The following is a 15104-nucleotide window of genomic DNA, read 5'->3' as shown; positions in this document are numbered from 1 at the left end:
GCCTTCCTCCAAAGGGTTACCTTCCCTCCAGCCCCACAAGGACAGGTGGCCCCTTCAGGGGAGAAGCTTAGCTGGAATGCTGAAAGCCTCTCTGGTTCTCCTTGGGTGCTTTGTGGCTTTTCCAGGTAGAGGGGAGTATATGTGTGTGTGTGTGTGTTTACATGTTTGTGATCACTTATAAAGATTTCCCCATATTTTCTCTGTTTTCTGTTTTGTTTTTAATGAAATCGTGTGGGGTTTTTTTTTTAATAACTTTTATTTATTATTTTATTATTTTGGGGTCTTATTACTTGCTTACTATACACTTATTACTTACTCATTATGCATGGGGTCTTCACTGCTGCATGAGGGCTTTCTCTAGTTGTGATGCGCGAGGCTACTCTTCACCGCAGTAGCCCCTTCACTGCAGTCTGCCCGCAATGCAGACTTTTCACTGTGGTGGCCCCTCTTGTTGCAGAGCACAGGTTCTGGGTGCACAGACTTCAGTAGCTGCAGCACGCAGGCTCAGTAGTTGTGGTCACGGGCCCTAGAGCGTGGGCTCAGTAGTTGTGGCACATGGGCTTAGTTGCTCCGCAGCATGTGGAATCTTCCCAGACCAGGGATGAGACCCATGTCCCTTGCATTGGCAGGCGGCTTCTTACCCACTGTAACACCAGGGAAGTCCTGGGAGAATGTTTGTGAGTTTGTATTTCTCTGAATGATTAAATTCAGTTGTTTGATTTAGGAAATTGTTATCCTTTTTGTCATCTGTTCTTTTGGGTCCTCATACTCACTCTGCTTTCTGATTCTTCCATCCTGCTGTGAATGATTTCCGTTTTAGTCTTCTTTATTTCCAGTGTTCCGTAGCCTGACTTCCTTTCCATACAACTTCAGAATGTAATTCCTTAACCTGTCGTCCTAGTAGTGAATCTGACCTGCAGAGCCGGCCCCTCTGAGTTCTCCACTATCTTCCTGTTGGCTTCCAGGTTGTGCACCCAGCTGGCTCCCCAGCGAGCAGCACTGTTTATACATGGCAGATTTACCTCATCGTCATCTAAGTCTCACTGGAGTTTGTTCTTTTTGTTGTTTCTGTAAGCTAGCTTTCTAGTCACCATGGCTGTACTCTGTTTCCCAATACTCATAAGTAGGATTAGCTTGTGAAACAAGATGACTTATGACTTAAAATGATTCAATTGAGCAATGTTAGAGGTCCTGAAACACATGCCTTGACGTCTGGTTACTTGGTCCTGCTGTCGCCCTCGGGGGGTCTGTTTCTAGTGGCTTCATCTAGCTCACAAGACTGAAAGATGAGACCATGTAGAGCTAGTGTATTGATTCTGTGTGCAGATATTTTGAGTGTGTTTGGTCTTTTCTGATGACTACATTTCTAGACACAGTCTATACTGAACAAGATGTGTGCTGAAATTGCATAGTGGAACAGCAGCATCAAGATTGTGAAACTCACAGTCAGGCCCTGCCACTCCCTCCCTGGGTCTGTCCTTGGCTTCTCATCTGTGAATTGTGGCTCCAAGTACCTCACAAAAATATTAGGAAGCTTCAGTGCCTAGTACCTAGTAGATACTCAGTAAATATTAGTTCACTTCCTTTGTGGAAGGGAATCTTTTGTTTAGATTATTCAACTGTTAGCCTGTAGTGGTTCTGATTTTTTGTCTAATGGGATTCTTGAGACCTGTTCACTTTGGGATTAGTGATATGGCCTTGGTACATTCTCCATTAAAAAGAATCAACAGAAGACATATCAGGAGAGGTGCCTGATTTTAAGAATATGACTAACATCTTTAAAATACTTTCAGTCTAAGCATATATAACTTTAGGTACTGTTTTATTAAATGCAAGATTAACCAAAACCTAAATAAATGAGAAGTTACTGAGAGTTGTACCACTAGAACCAACTGCCTTTATTCCTCTGTCACCCCTCCTAGTCTGGGTTACTTGATTTTGCTGTCTTAACAGTTTTACAAAGGTATTTGCTTTGTTTTCAGGTGTAAAACAAAGGTGTATCCAGATAACCTTCCTACAACCAGTGTGGTGATTGTTTTCCACAATGAGGCTTGGAGCACACTTCTGCGAACTGTCCATAGTGTCATTAATCGCTCACCAAGACACATGCTAGAAGAAATTGTTCTAGTAGATGATGCCAGTGAAAGAGGTAAATTTTACATTTAATGCCAATGATACACTACACCTTTTGTCACTAGTGCTTATAAAACTAGCTGCTATCAATGATAGCTGCTATCAGTTTAACCTAATAATTTTATACAAGCTTCTAATTTATCCTAAAAGTTATTTATGACATTTGGTCTCGTTCACATATGCAAACAATTTACACCCTTGTGAAACTTAAAATATTATGTTAATTAGCATTTAGTTGTGTCACATCTTAATCTTGTTTTAAAAAGAGATAACTGTGTAAAAATTTATGCAAAACAGTGGGGGAGGAAAAAAAAAAACACTTAATTTTGTCAGGATTTTCTCTGTGGGAAGCTCAGCCTGGAGTCGGTGGAGAAAGACTGGCTCTGATTTAGAGCCATGAAGAGAGATTTAGTGCATGGACAGTGGGAAGCATCCCTGCCAGCAGAGCAGAGCCTCAGCTGGGCGAGTCCAAGTTCTCCAGGTTCTTCCGAGGTCTTGCCGTTTTCTCCATTCCCAAGGTCAGGCGTGGTCCATAAAAGGGAGCACAAAAGGGTGATGAAGGGACTTGTGGGAAAGTGGTGTATAGTATGTCTCTGATCTCATGATGAGTCTCTGCAATGGCTGTGGCCCAGACATTCTTCCACGAATCTCAGAATTTTTCACGGGCTTTTTTGTTTTTCACAGCACAGCTGTTTAGGATCATTAGGTCATGTGCTTTCCCCAATATTCCTATATTCACATGAGAAAAATTTGGAGGAAACTACAGAAAATGGCTTTTCCTTCCTTAAGCAGCTTGAAACTTCATGACTCATGTTTTAAACCTTTTTTTGTTGTTATCTTCACCTTTCTTGCTTAATCTTATTGCATATGCTAAGATAGTTTAGTCAAGTATTATACCTTCTCCTTCCTGTGCCCACACTGCTACTAAGTCGCTTCAGTCGTGTCCAACTCTGTGTGACCCCGTGGACCGCAGCCCACCAGGCTCCCCATCCCTGGGATTCTCCAGGCAAGAACACTGGAGTGGGTTGCCATTTCCTTCTCCAATGCATGAAAGTGAAAAGTGAAAGTGAAGTTGCTTAGTTGTGTCCGACTCCCAGCGACCCCATGGACCTTAGCCTACCAGGCTCCCCTGTCCATGGGATTTTCCAGGCAAGAGTACTGGAGTGGGGTGCCATTGCCTTCTCCGTGTGCCCACACTAAACATATACATTTAAGCATGATAAAATTTAATTACTTCCTATCAACTATTGGGACTAATTTGCACATTGATAACAATTTAAATCTTCTTGCTTTGCCAGATTGTAGAGGTAAAAATAAATAAGTTACAGCCTTGCTGTCTCAAGGGCCTTGTAGCTTACTTCCTTAATCTAATCAAGGAGATAGTTTATAGTTTATAATTGCATAAAACATTTAATAATAATATATACTATAATTAATGTCAAAATGGATGAGAGCTGTTATAAATTAAGAATACCACACTTAAATAATTACTATTGACAGTAGACATATAAATTTCACCTGAATAATTGTTAACTAGGAATTAATTAATCCCTCTTATAGAAAATTAACCAAAGTTAATTTAGCAGCGATATATAAAAACATCTCTGTCCTCTGAGTGACTTACTTGTATGTTGAAACTTGTGAAATTAAATGTTCCTCAAGGAGAGATATTTTTCCTCAGATGAAATGATTTGTTTTTACATTTCCCCCTGTTTTCTCTATCATTTTGTTGCAGGCCTGAGAAGGCTGTGTGAAATAGTAAGTTTTTGTGGGATGTAGCCTAATCAGAAAGATCCATGTGTCCACAACATGAAGTGGCAAAGAAAGTCACGTATCCCAGTTATTTTTTCCTCCCTCATGTGGGCCCTTCTGAATCACCGTGGCCTGTGTAAACCTGTAATTGGAAACGTGTGGGCAGGTGTCTGCCTCCCTGCTCCGCTGGGCTCTTAGTCACCAAGCAGGTCTCCAAGTGTCACTGCACAGCCCTCACAAAGAACTTGGTTCTTCTGTATCTTCTTGCCTGGAAAGCCTCAGGGGTTCTGATTGCCACTTCTGATATTTGGGCACCGCTGGGCGTTGTGCTGTTGTGGTCATAGCTGCAGTCTTGCTGCCCAGACTGAGAATGGTCTGACCTTCTTGTTTGGGTGGTAGCTATGGGCCCAGGAACCAGAGCCAGCTCTCTAAGTCTACCCCTTCCTGCTCATGAGGCCCAGCCAAGGCACCATTAATTCTCACCTGGCTGATGAAATAGACTAGTCTCCCCATAAACACTGTCTCCCTGAAGGAAGCTTTTAAACATGCAGACCAGACCACATCACTTGTCTGATGAAAACGTTTCCTCGAAACAAAGACCTACTATATAACGCAGGGAACTATATCAGTATCCTATAATAACCTACAATTGAAATAAATCTGAAAAATAACATGTATATAACTGAATCACATTGCTGTACACCTGAGAACATTGTAAATCAACTATACGTAAAAAAAATCATGCCTCTGAGGCCTACAACTATACTTCAATTAAAAACAAGCTAACAGCTTTCCTCTAAGGCCTGCATGACCTGGTCTTTGCCTGCATCTCCAGTCTCATCTTGTAATTCCCTGCCCACCCTGTCCCCACAGTTCAGCTCAGATGTTTCATCAGAGTCAAGTTACGTTTAGAGAGGCCTTCCTTGACCTCCCAAGACCAGGTCAAGTCCCACTGAACACCTCTCACAACACTGTATACTCCCCAGCACCCCCCAGAGCTTTACCGTTATACACCCCTCCTCCCCAGGCAGGCACTGTAACTCCCATCAGGAAGGACTGTTTGCTCACCATTTTCTCCCCAGTGTCCACAGTGCCTGTTACATAGTAAGCAGTCCAGAATATATTCAGTGAATGAAGGAAAGAGTAATCACAGTCAGTTAATCCTTGTGTTTTCCTCCTCGTCTGCATAGAGTTCCTAACTAGGTTGTGTAGCATGTGTAGTCTGCTCATGGCCTCAGGGTACTGGATTTCACGGTTAACCTGCTGAGACATCAGTAGCTCCATTTATTAAGTATGAAGTAGGTGCTATAATTATCCCTATTTTATTGTTAGAGCAAAATGAGACTTAACCATAAACCTAGGGGTTAACCTCTTAACTACTGTGTACTTCGCATCTGTCATAACTTTACTGTTACAGGGTCTGTAATAAAGATGGAATCTGGATGAATCCCTAGTTCATGTTCAGAGTTATGCAGTTGTCATCTCAAAAGGGTATCTTAAGACTTAGAATTGATACAATGTTCTTAATCTGACATGACTATTGTTTTTCTCATTTTACACAAAAGAAAACAGGTTCTTATTTAAGTAGGGATTAGGAGTCAGGTTTATTAATATTACACTCTAAATTCCTTGCTCTTTCGAATTCTGGCTAAGATATCTCAGTTGTTGCTGGGAGCAGTGAAATTTTCCCTGACCTTTACTCTGCCAGCCTCGCGATGCCTGAGGTAGAGATGCCTTGGGATCTGTTTATAGACTAATAGCTGTAAAGATATCTAATAAATAGGATTCTCCCTTATTTTTAGATGACAACGTATCTTCTAGTCATAATCAATTAACCCCCATGGCTTCATTTTCAAAAACTGAGTTTTGAATAAATAGTTCCTAATCCCCCATCTAGTCCTGAGCACATAATTCTCTGTCAGCTGTTAGGAAGACACCTATTTTGTAGCCATATTGCATGAGAGCCACAAAGATGTCAAATAAAATGCCAAGAAAAGTTGTTGAATAGCAACTTTTTTGAGCTACCAGACCATGCATTTTTTCATTTTAATTACAGACAGGACAGAGTATCATAACTTTCAAAGATACAGGACTCAGAGATTAGATTGCTTTGATTCTGAAGCACTTCAAACTGTCTAATTCTGGAAGGAAGACTTACTGGGAGATGTGTTGTGACACAGTTGCACTTGACTGGTCTAAGGTACTAGAATATAACTCGTACCTCATCACATGAGATTCATCAAACTCTGAACATAAAGCAATTTAAATGTGTATCAAGTCAGGCAATCCACAGTCCTGAAATTTTTCCTTGGTTGTTTCCTTGTAGGATTTCTTGCTGTGGGTAAAAAGATGGGCCTTGAAGTCAGGCAGAGCTGGTTTGACTGTTGGATCTACTCCTTAATAAACTGTATCATCTTGATCAGTTCATTTAATATTCTGAGCCTTAGAATTTCATATCTAAAATAGGTTTAATAACATCTCATAGGGTCATTATGAGGATTAAATGAAATAAAGTCTGTAAAGAGCCTGGCATTATACTAAACAGACTTAAAAGGGTAAAATGTTGCTTTTCATCAGGATTGGCATCACCCTCACCTTTTTACTCAGAATCAAATTATAGCTTTCTGGTTCATAAAATCATGGTTATCAGGTAGGAGTTCTCCCCATATTTTTCAGATAACTCCTTTTAGCTCAGATATTTTAGAAAATGTGTTAGCAGACATGGAAACGATCGGTGTTCTGGTGTAGTGGACATAGAGGCCTTTTTTCTCTTTCACTGTTTTCATAGCCCTGATTATTCCATTGTTGAATCAGTCAGGTCTTACCACTTCCAGTGAGCAAGAACCATTTCACTCCTATTTGTCTTTCCCTTTCCTGTATGTAGGAATCCCTTTGGGTTCCCACATTTAGAATTTACCCCCTTAATATACCCAACCACCCTTATGGAGATCCCATGGGACAGAGGTAGTCATAGGCATCCTGGTAGCTCCATGTCAAGATTTTCCTTCCCTGGAGAGATTGTCTTTGTACTTCTTATATGGGGACAAGTTGGAAAGACACTTGCCCACCATCCATTGCTTCTCTGGCATAACTACCAGAAACTAACCTGATCTGCAACTTCTTCTCTTGGCCTTGAGGAAGTGGATACTTTTCTGCTTTTTCTTTTTTAAATTTATTTATTTGGCTGTACTGGGTTGTAGTCATTACACATGGGATCTTCAGTCTCCCTTACAGCATGCAGGATCCTTAGTTGCAGCTTGTGGGATCTAGTTCCCTGACCAGGGATTGAACCTGGGCCCCCTGCATTGGGAGTGCAAAGTCTCAGCCACTGGACCACCAGGGAAGTCCCCTTGTCTGCTGTTTAAAGTCAGTTATGTACTCTGGAGGCAGGAAATCCTTGACTTAAGGGCACAGCCTTTCTCTGAACTCTCCAGGATAGCTGCTGATTTTCTCTTTAGTTGCTCTTCCCTCTTGAAAGCTCTTTGACTTGGACTAAACTGTCTGTTAAGGTTTCTGTTTGGTCTTGCAGCTACAGCCCAGCATTCTCTTACAGCTTGACCTCATTCCCCACCTTCTGCAAGAAGAACTGCATAGTCAGAGACTATGACAGTCTAAGACAATTCGCTTCTGTCTTTGAAGAAACCACACAGTTTTCTGAACTCTTAACAGCTATTGTGTATTCGTTCCTTCTCTCTATTGAGGTCTGGGTTTAATTCTCTTGAACTACCTTCTTTCTGTTCCTGATCCTTAAGCGTGATTAAAAAAAAATAATAATTGAGCCTGACAGAAAGCTCCTTCAAGAAATGTAGTAACATGCCTTTGACTGAGCCTGAGCCCAGAGACTCTCTCCTAATTCCTCTAACAAAGGAGAGGCAGTTCTGGCACATTCTCTCAGGAAATAAAAAGCCTTCCTGGGTGAACTGGGTTTGTGAGTCAGGGAGCCTCACTCACAGTGCTCAGTAAATACATGTTAAATGAATACTGCAATCCAAAGTTGCTTTCCACCTGGGTAATGCCAGCTCACAGGTTTTTCATGTTATTTTCTTAATTTGTTTTATTCCTTTTCAGACTTTTTAAAAAGACCTCTAGAGAGTTACGTGAAAAAATTAAAAGTACCCGTTCACGTCATTCGAATGGAGCAGCGTTCTGGATTGATCAGAGCTAGGTTAAAAGGCGCTGCTGTGTCTAAAGGCCAAGTGATCACCTTTTTAGATGCTCACTGTGAGTGCACAGTGGGATGGCTGGAACCTCTCTTAGCCAGGATCAAACACGACAGGTAATTTGATGGGATTTATAAATTGTTTTCAGTGCCTTTGTGTTAAACTATGGTAAGTTGCAAAATTCTGTTTCAAAGTAAATATAAAAATATTTTCATCTGAGTTTTCCTTTTAAATACCTATGAAGAGTGCTCGTGCTCAGTTCCTGAGTTGTGTCCAACTCTTGTGACCCCATGGACTAGCCTACCAGGCTCCTGTATGCATGGGATTTTCCAGGCAAGAATACTGGAGTGGGTTCCCATTTCCTTCTCCAAGGGATCTTCCCGGCTCAGGGATCGAACTCTCGTCTCCTGCATTGGCAGGCGGATTGTTTACCACTGAGCCATCTGAGAAGCCCCATGAAGAGTGCTCTAGACTGAATGTGAAGACCACATTCTAAAGCCTGGAAGCACTGTTTGCAGACTGTCTTGTTAGTGAGGCTGGGTTAGGAAACGTGTTGTTAGGATGTTTATTGTCTGCTCTCTTCACTGAACAGGAGCAGAACATATAGACACTTATCTCAGGGGTGGTAGGATAAAAAGCCCTGTACTTGTCCCTGCTCTCTAAGGCTGACACGAGGGTCTGGGCAGGTCATCTCCTCTCTGTCTGCATCTTTACTGAGGCTGTATCTCTCAGCCTGTAGCACAGAGTTAAAGGGAGTGAGGAGATACACGTTGCCCCTGAAATGCTTGATTGTATATGAAAATAAGCACTGTAATCTTGGCTAATACAGGTGGAACATTGGGAGCAGTGCAAGTTCATGGTTGTAGTCTTTCATGATGCAGTTTTCAAAGAATTGCCTACTGCTGGGCTCTGGCTTAGTTCCTAGATATCAGGAAAAAACCTAACTAACTTCATTCTGCAGGACCTAGGTTTGTTGCATTTCTGCTTTGTCATTGCAGTTTGAACCAGAGGCTGGCTGTGTCAGCTTAACATTAAGATTTAGATTTCAGCAGGGTAAACTCTTTTTAGTCAAATTGAGCATGCGTGCATGCTAAGTTGCTTCAGTCATGTCCGATTCTTTGTGACCCTGTGGTCTGTAACCTGCCAGACTCCTCTGTCCATGGGATTCTCCAGGCAAGAATACTGAAGTGGGTTGCTATGCCCTCCTCCAGGGAACCTTCCTGACCCAAGGATTGAACCCAAGTCTCTTATGTCTCCTGCACTGGCAGGCAGGTTCTTTAGTACTAGGGCCGCCTGGGAAGCCCCCAAGTTGAGTTTAGTGGGAGCTTGTCATTGCATCTATTCTGTTTGTAAGCAAATGCTAGACCTACATCTCTCCCCTTTCAAAGATGAACTGCCTGGGCAATGAGAAGATACAGTAGCTTTAGGAAGGAGAACACTGCCTGAAAAAGACATAGGTTTATCTGTAAATTTTTTTCTGTATGTAACAGATGACTGATTCAGGAAGTGTTTTCTTGCGTAAAGACAGTCTGTAACCTTTATGAAGCAGGAGCCTAGACCTTTGGAGAAAGCAGTGTGAAGTGATGACAGAAATATGAAAGGGAAATTGCCTGAAATAACAACCACAACAACTTCCAGTTGGACCGTATGGTAGATGAGGTATCCTGAATAACTTTTCCAACTGAAAAAGCTAAATTCTGGATAAATACAAAACACATTTTTAAGTGCATCACCAGGTTGGCACTAAAGTAAGAAATTTTGCAGCTCTCAGAACGAAATGCATACAAGTAAGTAGTCCAGACACTAAAGCCAGCTTTCACCTACAGGGTTTCCTGCTGAACTTCTTGAAAGACAAACAGATGGGAGGATAGGAGCCAAGGCCAGGGCCCTGCCTACAGTGTGAAGACAAATAGCAAATATCTGCATAAAGCTAGGCTTCTGTTGTTTGTACTTCTGGGTTAGAATGAGAAGTGAATTCTTGCACACTAAAGGCAACCTGGCTGTTTCAACCTTGATATGGGGCGAAGGAGGGAAAACAGATCTCTCTCAAGAATTTGTAAGCAGGATACAGAAAAAGAGGATACCAGTTCAACTTGTTTTATGTGACTAGTATAACCTTGATAAGAAATCAGAAAAGAAGTACATGGAAAATTATTCAAACCCACTGGTGAACCCTAATACGAAAATCTCACACCACCAGCAAGCTGAGTCCAACTGGGATTTATTAATATCATATCAACATATATAAAAAACACAGGGATCCCCAACTTCCTAGTGCCTGATGATCAGAGGTGGATCTGATGTAATAATAATAGAAATAAAGTGCACAATAAATGTAATGCACTTGAATCATCCCAAACTCACACTTCCCCCACTCCATTTTCATGGAAAAATTGTCTTCCATGAAACCAGTCTCTGGTGCCAAAAAAGTGGGGGACCACTGATAATTTATCAGTATATATGTGTATATGTAACATATCATTACTACTTGGTTTAATATTACAAAACCAATTCACAAAGTAGACAATGTTAGCATATTTCTGAAACTGTGATTAAAACCCTGTCATTAAAACTCTATAATCACTTTAGTAGATACAGGAAAAAAATGTTCATTTATGATTAAGATGAGCATTGATTTATGATTTAAAATACTTAGTAAACTATTACAGAATGGAAATTTACAAATTTTAGAAAGGACAGCTAAACACACACATGTTAACTGGCAAACATAACAGAGAAATGTTGAAAGTGTTTTGCACAAGATAAGGATGCCCTGAATTATTCTTATTACTCAGTATTATTAGAAGCCTTAGATTTTGCAATAATACAAGAAATAAATAAATGGTGTAAGAATTGGAAAGGAAAAAAACGAGTGCTATCAATTGCAAATGGTGTGTTTTTTACAAAGAAAAGTAATCTATACACAAAGTAGTAGAGATAATAAGAGTTTAGCAGTGTTGCCAAATATAAAACCACCATAGAAAAGTCAGTTGCTTTCTCCATACCAGCAGGAATAGTTAGAAAATATAATGTAAAAAGAAGAAAAGAAATGATACCATTTATAATAGCAATGGAAATCATAGGCTGTGATTAGGAATATATTTAACAAATGATGCATGAAATTGAAAATGGTTGAAATTCACTGGAAAATAATCTGAGCAGAGAGAAGGATAATGTTACTGGATAGAAAAGTCAATATAAAAATGTCATTTCTCCCCACATTGATCTATAAATTCAATGTGTTTTTAATTGAAATCTCAGCAGAATTTTCTTGGAGGAACTGGCTGATGCTGACATTTATATGGAAATACATATTTTAAAAAAAATAGCTAAAATACCCATGAAAAAGAAGAGTCAAGTACAACTAGGCCTGTCCTACTAGATATCAAGACTTATTTTAAAGCTGTTTAACTGTGGCAGTGATGTATTGATGCAGGGATTAGACTCAGGAAACAGAGCCAGTCCATGTTTATGTGAAAACTTGAATTATGACAGAGCTGGCCCTTGTGATTACAGGAGACAGTGAGATAAGTAGCACTAGGACAGTTGGTCACCCATAAGGAAAATAAGCGAAGTTGGGTACTTGATGCACGAAAACCCAAAATCAGTTTCATGAAGACTAAAGACAAATGTGAAAGGCAAAATATAATTCATTTTGAAGATAATATAGGAGAATATGATTTGGGAGTAAGGAAAGATTTCTTAAATAAGACACCAGTTGGATGGGGAGGATACTCTAAAATGTGGCTCCCAAGGGCTCTGAGAAGGGGCAGTGTTCCTTAGAAAGAGCTATGGTCATGTATGGTTTTTCAGGTGCATAAAAATTGCAGTAACCAAAAGGAAAAAATTTTAGTGTGTATGATCAGACAATTTATATGAAGAAATACAAACTGCAATAAAAAGTACTCATTCTAATAATTAGAAAAGATAAATTTTTTAAACCCAGAGATACTATTTAACATTATTATAATTACACAGTTGTAAGAAAATAGCATCCAAAGTTGATGGCATTATAAGAAAGCTGTATATATATATATATATAAAACATTTTTGGAAAGCAGTAATGAGCAGTGCCACAAAAAATTATTTAATTCACTAGTCTCACTCCTAGAAGTTTACTCTTCAAGCAAAAGTGAAAATATATATATGAACATGATCCCTTAGTTCCTTAACAGCAAAAATCTATAAGAAACACAAATGTCCGAAAGTTTATTTTTTAAGAAAGTTATTAGCTTAAAACTGTTAAATATGTAGTCATTAAAAGTGTTATTTTTTAATACTGTAGAGATATTTGAAGTACTTTTCATGTGGCAAAAAATGTAAAAAGTCTGAATGGAAAATGGGTGGAAGGTTATTTTCAATGGGTTATAAATAAATAGGATAAATGATGCTAGCTCGGTAGGATAGAATGGGGGATTTTTTTCACCATTGTCTTTAACATTATAGAATGCATTTTTATTTTAAAAACACTTAGTATGTACTTGTTACGTAGTTGTTATGACAGACCTCAAAAAGGAAAGTTTTCAAAGATTTTTCATCTGCTTTTATGATTCTAGGAAGACAGTGGTCTGTCCCATCATAGATGTGATCAGTGATGACACTTTTGAGTACATGGCAGGTTCTGACATGACCTACGGCGGGTTCAACTGGAAGCTCAACTTTCGCTGGTATCCCGTTCCCCAAAGAGAAATGGACAGAAGGAAAGGTGATCGGACTCTTCCTGTGAGGTAATTGATTCGTCAAACATTTTCCCCAAAGTGTTACTGGCAGGGGATTGTGAAGCTTCGGGAATCACATTAGAAGGATTTTAAATGTATTTTGAAAAACATGAAGGATTTGTTCACCATATGTGAAGTTAAGAGCCATTTTTCATTTATTTGAAATAATATCATTATTATTTATTTGAAATAATGTCATTATTTCAAAGACGGATTTCTTTTTTAAGTAAAAAAATAAGTTCAAATTTTTCATTTCTATAAATCTAGTGCCTGTGAGAAATGATAGTGACATGCATATGTTCTTTCATTCCTATATGAACAACAGTTTGCAAATCTGTAATTTATGCTTTAATTCAGTCACTAAGGATAATAATATTTAACTTAAACCATCCCTTCAGTAATTTTAAGTGCCAAGATGTGAAAATATTGCCTAAAACTGGGTAATAAAATGTAAGACTTTAAATTCAGACATCTACCATCTGACAAGGTTAGAAAAAACTTGTTTCAAGTATAAAAATAACTAGAATTGACAAAAGTATAAAAGGGATATCCATTGATGCATTTCTGCTTTTTCTTTTGTTCTGTATTTGGTCTTATGTAGATCTTTTTTTTTTTTTCCAGAAAGGGATAAAAAGCTTCATGCTATTGAGGACCTTTAGAGAGAGACCTTGAGCCTTCTGAGCCATCCTAGGATTTATTCTGGTTGCATCAGCTTGTTGCTTCTGTAGTAATTGAGACTTGATTTTTAGCCTTTTTAGCCTTCTCCTCTCCTAGGCTTCCCAGATCTGTCTGCCTTTGAATTGAGTCCAGTTCTGACAGTTGGAGAGAGGTTTCACTAGTTCTGCGCTGTTTGTCCCTAGCCAGTCCAAGTACTCTCCTACTTTCCCAGTAAAGGGACTTTTTCACTCTTTGGCTCACAGTTCAAATCAGCATCTAAACCACGGGTTGCTAAACATTTCATGGATGATAGACTGCTTTGAAAAATCTGATAAAAGCTAGGAGTCTTCCCTAAACTGGGGGGTAGGGCGGTAGGCAGGGATGCCTGTATAAATGCCTGTTTTACATGTATAAACAGACGGGTTTGCATAACAGTTCTAGGAAAATTAGATGCCAAACCTAGGTCAGGAAACCCCTGCACTGAAGGATAATGCTGGGTGTCAGCCTATTTCCTTTGACCCCTAAGATATTAGGCTTTCTCATTCTTTTTTGTCTTCTAAAATCAAAGTTAAGTCCTAACTTCTTGGTGGAAACAACTATTTCTTCTGTAAAAGCAAATGCTACCTCCCTCAGCAGTGCATGGAATGAGAATGTTTCAGGGTTATGTAGGTGACCAGTTCATCCTAAACTATTATCTCCATGTGTCCTCTGTCCCTAGAATTTAATTACGTTCTCCCTAGTTGGAACCCATTTTTCTCCCATACTCACTCTTCAAGTAAACCAGTACTTGGTATTCATTTATTTAACTCCTCCTTTGTTATCATTTCTCTGCTTAATTCAACCTATTCCCACCCACTCTGCATACCTGAGCGATGTTTTGTGGCAGACAATTTACTTGGTCAGGATGATGATCCCCTTAGGAGGAATATATTGATTTTATCCTGTACTTCATCTCCTTCCTTAAAGTTCAGGAAAAGAGCTGCATTGTTAAAAAAAAAAAAAAAAGAAGAGCTGCATTGTTTTCATCCTGTTTAATGGTACATCTTTGCAGTGTTTGCCACCCTTTAAAACCTGGCCTGCTAGAGCTGCTGACGTGAGTCTGGTTGGTTAAAATGGTCAACTGCATTTTTAGTTGCTCGAAACTCTGGAGTGCATGACAGTCAGATGAAGAAGATCACAAGAAATAGCTTCAACTTACGGAGTTTAGGGTGGAAGCTCAGTCAGGACCTGAGGATCAAGAATGGTACTGAAGACAGTAAGAGCCCTTGGGACCAGGCAGGGAAGGGTGTCCAGGCTGGAGCTGTGACAGCGTGACTGGGGTGCAGGTCATATCTGGAAACCAAATAACTCAGCATAAAAACAAAGCCCTTGGGGCCTGTGAAAGTTTCTGAAGAGTGTGAGAATCAACATTTATTCCATAAACAGTTAAAAAGCTACTTTTAAAAACAAAAACTGATAGTAAACTTTAAATTGTTGCAATTAACAGTATAGTATTATGATTGAATTTCAGAACACCTACAATGGCAGGAGGCCTTTTTTCAATAGACAGAGATTACTTTCAGGAAATTGGAACATATGATGCTGGAATGGATATTTGGGGAGGAGAAAACCTAGAAATTTCCTTTAGGGTAAGTTCCCATTGAAAAAAGTAACCTGTATAACCTCAAATATGAATATGCTTTGA

At 39.5% G+C, this 15104-nt stretch overlaps 1 protein-coding gene and 1 non-coding gene across 5 annotated transcripts in view; one reads left to right on the top strand and one right to left on the bottom strand.

Annotated features, from left to right (window-relative positions):
* The window catches only part of GALNT1 (polypeptide N-acetylgalactosaminyltransferase 1), a 115957-nt gene that overhangs the window by 80483 nt on the left and 20370 nt on the right, over positions 1-15104 (top strand). For all 4 annotated transcript variants that reach the window (XM_043889652.1, XM_043889653.1, XM_043889651.1 and 1 more), the window contains 4 exons: positions 1983-2149; positions 7954-8161; positions 12602-12772; positions 14931-15048. In XM_043889652.1, the coding sequence (XP_043745587.1) occupies positions 1983-2149; positions 7954-8161; positions 12602-12772; positions 14931-15048 (664 nt within the window). The remainder of the gene's footprint in view (positions 1-1982; positions 2150-7953; positions 8162-12601; positions 12773-14930; positions 15049-15104) is intronic.
* On the bottom strand, positions 7156-7228 carry TRNAG-CCC. The gene has a single exon. It is a non-coding gene; the product is annotated as a tRNA-Gly (tRNA).

This window comes from Cervus elaphus, chromosome 27 (genome assembly GCF_910594005.1).
Source record: "Cervus elaphus chromosome 27, mCerEla1.1, whole genome shotgun sequence".
NCBI lineage: Eukaryota > Metazoa > Chordata > Mammalia > Artiodactyla > Cervidae > Cervus > Cervus elaphus.
Note: the sequence above shows the minus strand (reverse complement) of the source record. Positions and strands in the feature narration are given on the sequence as shown.